The 13474-nt window shown below is 34.1% G+C and overlaps 1 protein-coding gene across 1 annotated transcript; it reads right to left on the bottom strand.

Annotated features, from left to right (window-relative positions):
- Window positions 1-2737: 2737 nt before the first annotated feature.
- Window positions 2738-7857, bottom strand: LOC128206313 (uncharacterized). The gene is made up of 6 exons (XM_052908688.1): window positions 7845-7857; window positions 6160-6611; window positions 5895-6035; window positions 5363-5645; window positions 4046-4981; window positions 2738-3890 (listed from the first exon to the last, which is right to left on the bottom strand). Exons 2-6 carry the CDS (start codon window positions 6601-6603, stop codon window positions 3346-3348), a joined length of 2349 nt encoding a protein of 782 aa, XP_052764648.1. The 5' UTR covers window positions 6604-6611; window positions 7845-7857; the 3' UTR covers window positions 2738-3345.
- Window positions 7858-13474: the final 5617 nt, after the last annotated feature.

The following is a 13474-nucleotide window of genomic DNA, read 5'->3' as shown; positions in this document are numbered from 1 at the left end:
CCTTGACTTTCTGGATGATAAGCCGAAGATTTATACTGTTTAATCCCCAATTCAAGCATAACCTGTTGGAAAATATCAGACATGGAGTTGGATCCTTTATCAGGTTGAACTGACTTTGTTAGATCAACAAAAGTGAAAACTTTCACAAGGGCCTTAACAATTGTTTTGGTCTTGATATTTCTTAAAGGAATGGCTTCTGGGAAGCGGGTTGAAGCACACATGATTGTCAAGATATACTCAGCACCTGACTTAGTTCTGGGTAAAGGACAAACACAGTCTATTAAGATCCTACTGAAAGGTTCATCAAAAGTAGAAATGGGTTCTAAGTGAGCTTTTGGTAACGTTTGATTGGGTTTCCCTATCATCTGACAAATATGGCAGCTTTTGCAATACTTAGGACATCTGCTTTAATGCCAGGCCAGAAGAAATGATTAAGAATCTTGTGATAGGTCTTGTTAATACCTAAATGACCAGACATGGGTGTTGCATGGGCTAAACTAAGTATTTCATTCCGATATGTCTTAGGTACCACAATTTGGTGGTGTACAGCCAATTCATCATTAGCTGACGCATCAGGCGGTCGCCATTTTCTCATAAAAAATCCCATTCTTGTCATAATAACAGACTGAGTCTTGTGAAGTTTCATCTTCATTCAAAACTCTATGAAACAATTTCGAATTTCAGGATCATTATGTTATTCCTGGATAAAATTTGACCTTGACAGTTAGTCATGACCTATGTCTTTTGACTCTGGTGACTCTGGTGACTGATCAGACATTGACAAGTCTGACTGAGATTCCGCCAGACTAGGGGTAGAAAGTTCATTAGCCTTATCAAAAATCTGACCTAGGAAAGAATCAGATCTGAATGATTGTCATTCTGAATGGCTTTCTGTGCCATAGCTCAAGTAACTGCACAAGAAGGATAAAGGTCAGGTATTTCCTCCTCAATGGGGTTAGAGGTCTGATCAATATTTGGTGTGTCAGTTACAAGTGGAATAACCACAACCTTACCTCCAGCTAAATCATTGCAGTAAATGGACACCCTTGAAAGGTAAAAAAGGTCGAATACCAACAGTTACAGGTCCAGTAACCAAATCTGACACTAAATAATTATTACGGAGCGGTACATTAAGATTTCACACTCTACTCCCTGAATAAGAACATTTGTTCCAGAAGAAGTCTTCTCAGAAAAAGGCAGGCTAAAATTAGAGATTGAGAAGATCCGGTATCTCTTAATATGGTAATAGGGGTAGGTGTGAAAGTATCACTTGAAAGTGACACAAAAACCATATGAAAGGAATGGTTCATAAATCTCGATAATAGAATCAGACTTAGGTTCTGTAACCTTGACAACGGTTTGGTTCTCAATACAAGAATGAGGTTTGGCCTTAGAGATGTGACACCTGTAGGTTTAGACTCATCATGTTGTTGTTGCTTCCTTTTTAATGTTAAGCACTCGGAAATTAGGTGACCAGATGTTTTGCAAAAATTACATGTAAGGCCGAGATAAGGGATTTTGACCTTTGGTGTCATTACATGACCTTTGTTTATATGCACTAGACTGACTGTTCAGACTAGAATAATTACTGGGAGTTACTTTAGAACTATTGGGTGAGAAAATTGGTTTTGTTTTGTTCACAAACGTAACTTTGTGTGTAAGTGAATAATTATCGGCCAAGCGAGCTGCCTCATTCAATGTTTCTAATTGCTTTTCCTCTAAAAATGACTTCACGTCAGAATGAATTAAACGTTTGAACTCTTCAAACAGCGTAAGTTGTCTTAAGTTTTCATGGTTTTGTCAATTTTCTTAGAAGAACACCATCTATCAAATAAGTGTTCTTTTGTTCTAGCGAATTCTACATGAGTTTGACCATTTTTCTACGCTTCACAATTTCTGTCTATAAGCCTCTTTAACTAACTTGTAACCCTTAAGAATAAGATTTTTTACAGTGTCGTAATTAGAACTTTGTTCGACACTGAGCTGTGTGTAAATTTCTCGAGCTTTGCCGATTAAGACACTGTGCAAGAGTAAGGTCCAATGCTCTCTAGGCCATTTCAAATTTTCAGCTCTTCCTCAAAATGAAGAAAATACTTATCAACTTCTTTTTCTTGAAAGGAAGGAACAAGCCTAATATTCTTTGGAATATCAAATTCCAGAAATTGACAGAGATTTAATCTGGTTTGCTCTCTCTTGAATTCCTTACTCTTTTATTCTTAGTTGAACATTCCTTTCTTCTTTTTCTTTTTCAAATTCTAACTCTCCTATAAATTTTCTTTCTTGCATTGCTTCTAACCCAAGTTTGATTCCATGCTCCCTAAGGTTAGTATCAGACTTAGCTTCAACTATGAGCGCATGAGCACTCTCATCAAATGACCCCTCATCATTCAAATACTGAGTCAAAATATTTTAACCTCTTGCTTGCGTATTGTTGTTTTGTCTTCAGACAAATGGTAATGTTTTGCAAGGTTAAGCAAATCATATTTCTTGGCCAAATTAAACATCTCCTGCGAAGGTTCAGCTATGAAGGATTCTTGATTGAACAACATGATAGTTTGCTCCTTGTTTTAAACTGTAAAAATATATAATAATAAGTTAGCTTTAGTTTAATAAATGTATACATAATTTCGCCATATCTGTTCAAAAGGTTCTATCCCGGACGAGCCCTACATTTCTGTTAAGAGCCAGTGTAACGAGCAAAACAAAGCCAGCAACAAACTTTACAAGATTTATTTTGTTAAAGTAAAAATGTTGAAATACAATTTAAATATCTGTTTTACACTTTTAAATAGATTAGATATTTCCAATCTGGTTTATTTTCTTTTTCCAATTTTAAAGTCCAAAAAGCTACATGTTTTTGAGCACTTATAATTTAGATAGTCCACACAGTAAACTCCCCAATGAATAATCCAAATGTAAATATGTATCTAAAAATTTATGAATGTCACAAAAGATAACCTAAGATTCCCCTCTTACTCTGCTATACCTTATATATATATATATATATATATAGTCAAAGATCTGTCTAGAATAATCTTCTTCTAGAATATACTTGATAAGTAACAAACATTCCAGAAGTTTCCATACTATTCTATAACTTTCTTCAAGTATCCACACTGTTCCAGAATGTTTCAATATATAATTTGTAATAAACATCATTCTCAATACAAAGCAAGTGCATAAGACATAAATAAGCCGCCTACATGTCAATGGCCTAGTTTCTGATAAAATTGGAAGGCATACATGTATAATAAGATAGGAACTGCATTGTGTTTCAGAACACCCAAAATATAGTGTTATGTGTTTGCTTCGCTTAAAGCGTCAAGTTGTGTTGTGTTTTTTTTCTCAACAGTCAGTTGGTCCACTCGTGGACCTTGAATTTAAATGATGCAAAATCTCATTTATACCAGACTGCATATTGTCAACTTTCGACTCAAGTTGGTCAACTTTAGCATCTAATTGTTTAAGCAACTGCTCGCTTTTTATTTTCCTGAAATTCTTTAATTTTGGAACGCCGAGCGTTTTCAAAATTGAGTTTATAGGAGTGACAACAGTCTTGCCATCTGATGTACCACCAACTATCATTCCAACGCATACCAAATCGTCCGTCGAACGCCAACAATAAACAAAAGCTCCAGAATCACCGAAATTTGCAAAAGGCTTGTCCTTCGAAAAAGCGTTGATTTCGTACTGTTTATGTAAAACGAAAGGTTTTAACTCGTCAATTTTCCTTTCCTTAATGCTTAGAAAGCCATCGTTATCAAAGTCACTATTGATTTTACCAGAAGTAAAGGATGTCGCGCTTCCATATTTGCAACAATGATAGTCTGGGTAAAAGTATGCACTTCCTAGTGATTTTCCTGTTTCAAATGAAAATGTAGCTGGTTGACCTAAAATTTAAAAACATTTAATTTATATATAAATGAATGAGCTTTAATAATTCATGTCGTTGAAATTTAAGTTAAATCAGTTTAATGACGATTTCGAATATTTTAAAATGTCCATATTTTCTACTATCACCTTTAAACAATTAGAAAGCAATTACCTTGGCGATTTATTCCTTCAAAAGACACAGATACCTGTTCGGATGACAAACTACTATCAATGACAAAAACGGCAAGTTCCACACCTGCATCTTGGTCATTTCCTTCGGCATAAAATGCCATTACTAGATGGCCAATATTGAAAAAATCATTGCATGTTTTAATTTGATATATTTCACCCTCTTTGTTTGCAGGAAAACGTCCATCTTTCATGCACTTTTTTAGTTCATCTGGTTTGAGTACAAAGTGTGCTGAAGTTATTCCACAAAGTCCAAGCGAAGGATGTTCAAAAAACCCGCCCAAACTTCCTGCCAAACCGACGCCTTCACGGAAGATGGCATCGCCAATACGAACGGTTTCATTAAAGCGCCAAAATCCTCCTTCTCTCACGTCGACAGGTATGTCATAATAATTTCTTTCAAATGCCATCTCGTCTATTGGAATGTACCCTTTGGCGTGAACATACAGGACAATGCATACCTCTGGATCAATTGTGTGAGATTTTCCAAAACCTTTTGATCTTACACCACTTGCAGTTATCATGTTTAGGTATTTATGCTTTTGCATAAGCCGTGGTGACAGTTCGGATAGATGTTGTTTCAATTTAGATTGATCACCGGGAGATAGACGATTTCGTCTTGTGATTTCTGAGTTAGCTACTATCTTTCCTTCAGCTTCATATCGGTTCATAACCTTCGTTACGATGTTGTGATTAGAATAAGTAATATCATTTTCTTGATCCTTACTGACAGTGGCAACAAATGTTATTTGTCTTGATTTGTCTGGACGATCAAAAAATGCTGAGTAAACATCGAGTATATTCGGACTAGACGATTTTATATCTTGACAAATATGGCTGCATTCTTTTTGAAAAGCGTTACGATTTCCTTCATAAAGGATATCAAGCCATTCTTGGCTTTGTTTTTCCCTGTGTCTGTCTGTAAAACATAGTATGGATAAAAAGTGAATGGCTATGTTCGAGCATAACAATCGAAATACTGTTAAATATCTCAAGATGCGGTCATAGGCTATAATTACAATATAATATCGTTTCAAATATTTATGATTTGAAATGTTCGCTGAATCTGAAATGAATAAAAGGAGAAATATACTATTGATGTTTTATGATATGACATCCGGGTGAAACATTTTGAAAATCATTTTTAGTGTTTTTGATGTCGTGTGTGTGCTGTCATTTGTTTGCCGAACCATAGGTATCTTGAATGTGCTGTCTTATGTGTTATTTGTGCCTACGTGTTTGGGGCTTTAGAACCCAGGACAAAATTTAAAAAAACAATTTTGTAAAATTGTAAACTTACTGGTAGGAAATGCGACTGGTAGATGCCGTTTCTGACGACGAACGCCTTCCGTTATATCTATGTTTTCAACCGCGGGTAACGAAATGCTTGTTCTTGGTAATTCAATAGACGTCGATGCAATAGGCGCATCTTCATCGGAGTTTTGTCGTCTATAAATGGGTTTCGGAAGAACACATTCTATCGAATCGTACGTCTTTCCAGTCTTGATGAAATCCTTGAAGTCATCACTTGATTGTGTAGAAAGTGACCGACTCAATTTTGGATATTGTTTTGCAAATTGTATCTGAAAAAAAGGCAAACACTTATACAATATACATCATTAAATTACAAATTTGTTCGAATTTCTTGCAGTTTTCAAAGTTTCATTATATATTTGGTTAAGAATGGCGATGTTCAAACTTAACTTATTGAATGCTATTTGTTTCGATAAATGTATTTTCAATTATACTTTGAATAAACAAATTAAGAAAATTCTTATGTTAAAAGGGAATTAAGGTTTTCCAGCTTTAAAATGAAAGCACTATCTAAATACCAGCTCAGGCAGAGTGTGTTGTTGTGTGTGTGGCGTTATTACAGTTAAGAATTCTTCGAGTGTTTTCTGATACCGTAGATAATTTTCCTCCGAATCGAGCAAAGTCTTTTCTGTCTTCTTTTGAATAAGAATATCTCGCAACTGCAGAAACGAAAATATGACATAACATTTTTTGCTGTATAAAATACTTTTGTTTTCAATTTTAATGTTATCTTGGATATACCTTGTAAGCATGTTAATTTAATGAGAAACACATACTATATACCTGAATAGGCACAGTTTCACTGGCTGTTGATTTTCCCTTCAAACGATCAAAATACTTGCAATTGCAAACACAATCGATCAGCTCCAATAAATTTACATCCTCTGCGCTGGTCGTCCGGGCATTGGTATCGGATGCGGGCAGAAAACACTTCGCTATCTCCCAATGACTATAACACCAGTTTGGCGGTGTTGTGTTTGACCATGAGGGATTGGTATGTCTATGGCTTAACTTGATGTGGTCCCTGATTTTGTCACATATCAGTTTTGGACAAGTAAACGACCTATCCAACAGTTGTCTCAAAGTGCACTTGCCACATTCAGCATTTGTTTCACCTTGCACACTTTTAATTATTTCATGATGGAAATTCCTAAAATGTATTTCGACAAACTTCTTAGTTCTCTTTGTAACTAATGTCGTGATTGCATCAGTCGGTGCCTTATGCATCTGGATCCCTATAATATTTTGGTGTGTTAATAAAATACCTGAAAGAAATAGCTGACAGTGAAAACATGCACTTTTTATATGCGATTATTGCAATCATAAATTGTATGTATCTTTTCATTTCAGATAATCTGTTGTTCTATTCATATAAATATGTGGATATTGTGGCTTGTTATGTTTGTTCGAAATAAAACAAATATCTCTACTTGATAATGGTTCATTGAGACAAAACAAAAAACGACAGTAAACAAACTGTATTTTGAATATAATATACCTGTATATACATTTATTTCATACTTGTCTAAAACGATTCAAATATAAAATATGAAAACTAGAAAAATAACTCCATATTGCACCTTGTGTTTTCTGATTCCTTATCACACAAAAACCTATTTAAGTGTCCGACATCATTCAGTATGATGTCAGGTGTCAAATGGATTCGTAGCATTAAAAGTGTATTCGACGACAGAACTCTCCCAAAATAGTGTAAAACGCTCAAATCATATGGTTAAAAGTACGCACACAGCTCAGCATCTCAAATTAATAAGTATCTCCGTACACTCGTCCTTGTTAGATCTGGTTACAATTAAGCTTTAAATTTGATTAAAGCTATTTCAAATAAAGTTCAACTCATATTGCCTTCTCGAGAACATGGTACACTTTTATATAACCTTTTCCAATGCATTATTTATCAATACGTGTGACCCAGATCGTGAAAACACATTTTTGACAACTGTAAAACGAATACATGTAAAACATACCAATATATATATATATATATATATATTCGATATACATATTTATAAGTAAATGTTTATGAAGTTAAGCGACAAATTGCGACTAGTACATAATGAATCATCATCTGCAGTTATAAATATTTAGAACTCACAAAAGTATTTCATATTTCAAGATATTCTTAACTATTTTGGTGTACAATTAAGTTATATTATATTTATAATACATATATTTCCATTGTCCCCGCAACGATGTTCTCATAATACATTTCATAACTATATTTAATTTATTTAAAATCCTCATATGCTTACTACGTGCTTAGATATGATGTGGCGAATAAATTGCGCCATTGCATTGTTGTTGTTGTAGTTGTTATTGTTGTTTGCCGATGTTGTTGCTGATAAATGTGTTGTTGTGGTTGTTCTTGCCAATAAAATGAAATATCATTTAAATAATTAAAATAAAACATTTCTTCCTCAAAATTATAAATAAAGCATATTTCTAATTACGTAAAAATTCGGACTCAAGGAATTTCCAATACTAGGAAAATGATATATCTTCGTGTAAGATTGTTAAAGCGTCCTTAACGCTATTAAACGGAGGTCACTTCGTCTGTTAATGATACAAAAATAACTATGATCAACCTAAACACTTTCCTGTTTATTCCTACACCAGAACAAATTGTAATATAATAAGAGTAATTATTCAATCCCATAAGCCAATTTTAAATTCATTAATGCGCATTTACTATTGATCATAACTTGGGTAAAATGTTATCTACTTCAATGGAGAAGTGCACTTATGTTCGATTTTTCAAAGATATTTTGATCTTATTGATTTGCCTTTGTATTTGCTGCCGTATATTTATCCTGTCTTCGATAAACTATTTCAATATCTTGATATTCGATGACATATCTTAAACATGCATTAAGATGAAGTTTAAGACCGCAAGATATAACGATACAAGGAACAGTAATACAGAATAGAGCCATATTTTATAGTTTCCCATGCACGCATAAACCATAAAAAGTATCTGTAAGGTAATTATATACACGGATAGAGAATAAATATATCGAATAAAAGAGGTCTTTCGGTAGAGATAGTTTTGTGGTGTTCATCTATATCTATTGTATTTCTATGAATGCAAAACAATTTTAAGTATATGATCTATCAATAAACCGTCTATGATTGGACGGAGAACAATTTTTATAATCAGATTAAAACGCCATAATAGCCTGTCTTTTATAGACCGGAACCAGCTGATCATATGACGTCATAACAATGCGGGAATATTCACTTCATAAACGGCAGATCTACCTGTCTATTTATAGACCGGAAACAATTTATCACTTGACGTCATAAAAATTAATACGGTATCATATATAATAAAAAAGTTATTAGCTGTGAAATATGCAGTTCATATTGAATGCAACACCAATATCAACCTCGGTTATCGCCTCGGTAAATAATGTTTCTTTTGATCAATATGAGAGCATATTTCATAGTTTATTAGTTAATACTTGTATAGTATCAATTTTAAGGAGTACGTGTTCTCTTGATTTGAAATCTGTCATACAGTCATTATTCTGTAATTATCTTTAATAAGGACCGGAAACTAGTTTATTTCAATTAATGACCAAAGTTTAGACGTTATGTATTACTCATGTTGGTCATGTCATGGTCAAAATGTGCAATATGCTCCAGCAAAAACGTTGAATATTTCGCTTAACTGGAAGCGGTAGGCATCTGCCGTGTGTCGTCGTGGAGGATGATGCATCTTAACCCGAGAGTGCACGACATTTTACGAGTTTACGTAAAAGGTACGTAAAATAATCTACATTTGGGAATAGATAAATCTCCAACTCTGGCCCATGTAGATATATATCATTTCAAGCATTTGCCTCAGCATTAATAAATTAACATGTTCATACATAAAGTTCAAAGTCGGTCCGTTTGACTTTAATAGCTCGAGGTATGAGTACGTCTTGTTAATAATAGTTTTTTTTTTTCATTCTTTCATCCATCAATACTTCCGAGCACAACAATATGGCAAAAACGGTTATAAACTCCTGCCATCACAGTTGTTCGGATTTGATTTCGTTTGGTAATATAGAAAGGTTTGACAACAGTTTCGCGAGTACTAGGGTGTAAAAGTTAAGTATATACATTTTGGATGCCGGGTGTATGCCATTGATTTTCAACGCATAAACAGGACTTTCTTATGTGGCTAAAATGCACACTTTCGCCGCATAAAAACCCCAATTAAAACACATACTTATACACTAGTAGTTGATAAAGTTTCATCAAGAACGGACGTTTGTGTCCACTTAACCAAGCTTTGACCTAGACATTTTGAGACGTAAATTCTGACAAAGATTTAGCAAGATCGATTTAAATGTGAACCAAACCAATTGATCTTTCTGTGAACGCGTTTGAAATGACGTTTGGCCCGACTAATGGCGGGAATATATGTTACAACAACGCACAGCACTGTCCTTTGGGACAATCAGAAAATTGAATCGTCGTATGACGTAACATATATTCTCGCCTTTTTGTCAGACTGATAAGCATGTACCCTTGACAATACGCACTTTGAACGTCATTTCAAAGGTCTCTAGAAAAGTCAATTGTTAACGACGGACAAACAAAATAAATCCAACAATCTTCACAGCGTCACATGTGCTCTATGTGCTCAGATGAGCTAAGAATCATTTCAATGTCAAGAACAACCGGTTATTGTGCGATTGTGAAATGTATTCACGTCTAGGTCACAAACGTATATCTCTGGTTACCAGAGTAACGGAAGGAACACTTTTAAATATGATATTGTTTCCAAAAATTTCAACACAACATTAATTTTGGACACTTGAACAAGATCACTCAGATGACTGATATAGTGTCATCATGGACGTCTTTCTTTCATTGATTATGTTTTTATGCACTAGTCATTTGTAACAAAGAACATGTAGATGTGAATACTCCAAGGGGAGTAATAATTTATTTTCAATTTTGGCTCTACTTTAAAATATTACCTTAAATTTGACAAATTTGCCTGCTTTCTTTTCCCGCATTTTCTTAAAAATGACAGTTATATGCTTCGCCCTAATCTTAATCATCATCTTAATCAACAACGTCATCACAACCTCCACTATCATCATCACCACAATCACAACCTCCACCACCACCTCCATCATCATCATCGTCATCGTCATCATCATCATCATCATCAACATCATCATCATCATCATCATCATCATCATCATCGCTATTATCATCATTCCCGTATTTTTTTTAAATGACAGTAATATGCTACGCCCTAATCTTAGTCATCATCATAATCAACAACATCATCACAACCGTCACCATGATCTCCACAATCACAACCACAACCATCATCTGCCCAATCACAACCAGCACCATCATCATTTATACACCAATGAATAAATGTAAGTGACTCTGGAAATTCCCATGTCACAAGATTTCGGGACGGACGGGCGGACATCATCATCATCATCATCATCATCATCAACGTAATCACCATCGTTGAAATATAAGGGCTCTATGATTTAGCTTTATACTAAATGGTTTAATAAATTCTCTTTGTGTGGCAAAATGGCACAGTTGCACCCCATATTAGCAATTTCTGCTTTATGCGTTGAGCGTCGCCGCATAAACGTGGTCGCCATGATTATGCGTTGAAAATCACCGCAGAAACAAAATATCACGTTTATGCGGCGATGCTGCTATGCTATACAATAATAGTAAAAATACTTCACCCATACGTATTGACTGCTCTGATGAAAAAAATATATATCGCGTTTTGTATGCTTAATAAATAGTCAAACTTTATTTACCTCTTGAAATTACAAAAAGAATGAATTAAAAGTAAGATTATTTTATGTGGATTTATCCAAATAGATACATGAACATGTTAACAATAAAAAGATGGTGCGAAACTCTATTTCTAAGCAGCCAGCCTAAAAGTAGAAACTTAAATAGAAAAATATCGCAGACAACTTTTAAAAAATAGCCACAACTTTCTCCTGGCACACATACAGGTACTTAGTGCACGTTTTGTTTCGAAACCGATCACTGACATCGGATTTTCAAACTCAATCATATTACGAACTAAAAATTATAATACCGAAAATGTGAAAAATGTTTTTTATAAATATGCACTTTGTTCTGTATAATATACTAACATGGTATTGCACGTTTCTTAACACGGGTCAAGTTATCATCTAATTACTCAGTTCACTTACATTTTTTTTAAAAGATTGAGTTTGAAAATCCGTTGCCAGTGGAACCGATCTACACAGCTGGGAATTGCGCTTCAGGAGGAATATGTATCTTCGATATTCTAGTAAAGCTTGACAAAAAGCAGTTCAATATGCCATAAGTTATATTTTTGAAATTATAACTTATGTTTATGCGAACATATATATTCCATATGCTTTCAAACTACCAATATTGCAAAACGTAATTGTATCAAAGTATATTGGCATCTCGCCAGGTACATTCTTATAGCAATATACTGCGTCTCCCAATGAATATGATCAGTCGCCTCTATACACTACGATCAAATTGCATACACACGCAATGTATGGGCGTGCGTGTTTGACTCAAAAGAAACAAAGCTCGCCTCAATGCTAAGGTTAAATAAAATAAACTTTCCTGTCATATAGTATATGGATGCTTGTCAATTTCTTCAAGCCAATGTTCCTTTTAAACACATCATCGTTTTTTTTCCGGAGGGAGGGGGGAAGGTCATCCGTTAATGACCGTTTGTGTTCGTTTGTTTCCGTTCTTGTAACATCTGGTCATTCGCTTCAATCATTCGAACAAAGTCTAAGAATTACTATCGGTTTGTAAATCGATACATATACACACTACACAACTAAACTCGCGTTGCTACCGCGTGCAAGATTGTGTCATCACGAAAAATCGCGGCGATATATTATGCGGCAGACAACGAGGTGGTGTGCGTCATCAACGCATTCATCTGGTGTTACAGCGTACGACTATCAAAAATATGCACGCGGCATATTACCGCGATGCAGCTTACCACGATTTGCATATATTTTAACAGGTACCTTTGGTACAAAAAGAAGATTGTACATGTAAATTAAATATAGTATAGTGAAAATTAGATTAAAAAAGATAACGTCCGCAGTAAGGAAACATCGCGACGATGTGCGAAATGTCCAAAATACGTATGGAATTGAAATTTAATTAAAGATGCACTTTTACTCCTAAATAAGATTCAACACAATTAATAATATTGTTGTAATATTCCATAAAAGTTGTCCAAAACAATGGTTCTTATGAAGTAAAGGATACAGAGTTTAATTTGAACGAAATGAGCATAAAATACGGTATTTCTACCTTGTGATACTATAGTAGACCACAGTTAATCTTTTAGCATTTACCAATCAATTAATATTTTTGCGTTTTCTGCTATTAAATACATGGTCACAATCTTGTTATCAGTTATTAATATTTTCCATAAATGCATTATTTAGTAAGTAGTTAAAGATTTATCAGTCCATGTATGTTTGTTATACATGTGTATATATTGATTTGAATAAGAGTATCACTTTAAATATGGTAATTCACCTGAATATTGGGCTATGTCTACCTGTACAATTACTACATTACAAACACATGTTGAAAGAGTTTACCTTTTTAATTCATTCCACAATGAAAATCACAAAATAGTGTGTTAATAATAATAACTTTATTCCCGGGAATTCCGTAAGATGAAATAAAACATAACCGAGAAGAGAACTAGACGAAACGAATTAACCGATCCTTTTCTTAAACTATGAAATGATATCACATCTGTAACATGATATGCACTAGAAAGTCTAACATTTAAATCCCTTTATCAAATAGATCTAGTGCGTGGTATTTGTCATTTTAAACATGTGAACGAAATGTAATGAGATCGATCGAGTAAGCGGTAATAAATTTAACAAATGCCAATAAATTGAATAAATAGCTATAGATTATATAGATACATGTTTGTCTATTTGTTCATGTATTGACTATGATATACAGTGATTATGAACAGAACATAACATTTATTTAGGCCATGCCATTTTGTAATTTAAACAGTAGTTAAACGTCCGCATGGGCC

The sequence above is a fragment of the Mya arenaria genome, chromosome 10 (assembly GCF_026914265.1).
Source record: "Mya arenaria isolate MELC-2E11 chromosome 10, ASM2691426v1".
NCBI lineage: Eukaryota > Metazoa > Mollusca > Bivalvia > Myida > Myidae > Mya > Mya arenaria.
This window is presented reverse-complemented; position numbering and strand designations above follow the sequence as displayed.

Coding starts and splice junctions, on each gene's coding strand:
- LOC128206313 (XM_052908688.1), bottom strand. CDS start 6,603: ATGCATAAGGCACCGACTGATGCAATCACGACATTAGTTACAAAGAGA. Junction 4,982..5,362: donor ACCAGTCGCATTTCCTACCA/GTAAGTTTACAA, acceptor TATGTTTTACAG/ACAGACACAGGGAAAAACAA. Junction 3,891..4,045: donor TGAAGGAATAAATCGCCAAG/GTAATTGCTTTC, acceptor TTTAAATTTTAG/GTCAACCAGCTACATTTTCA.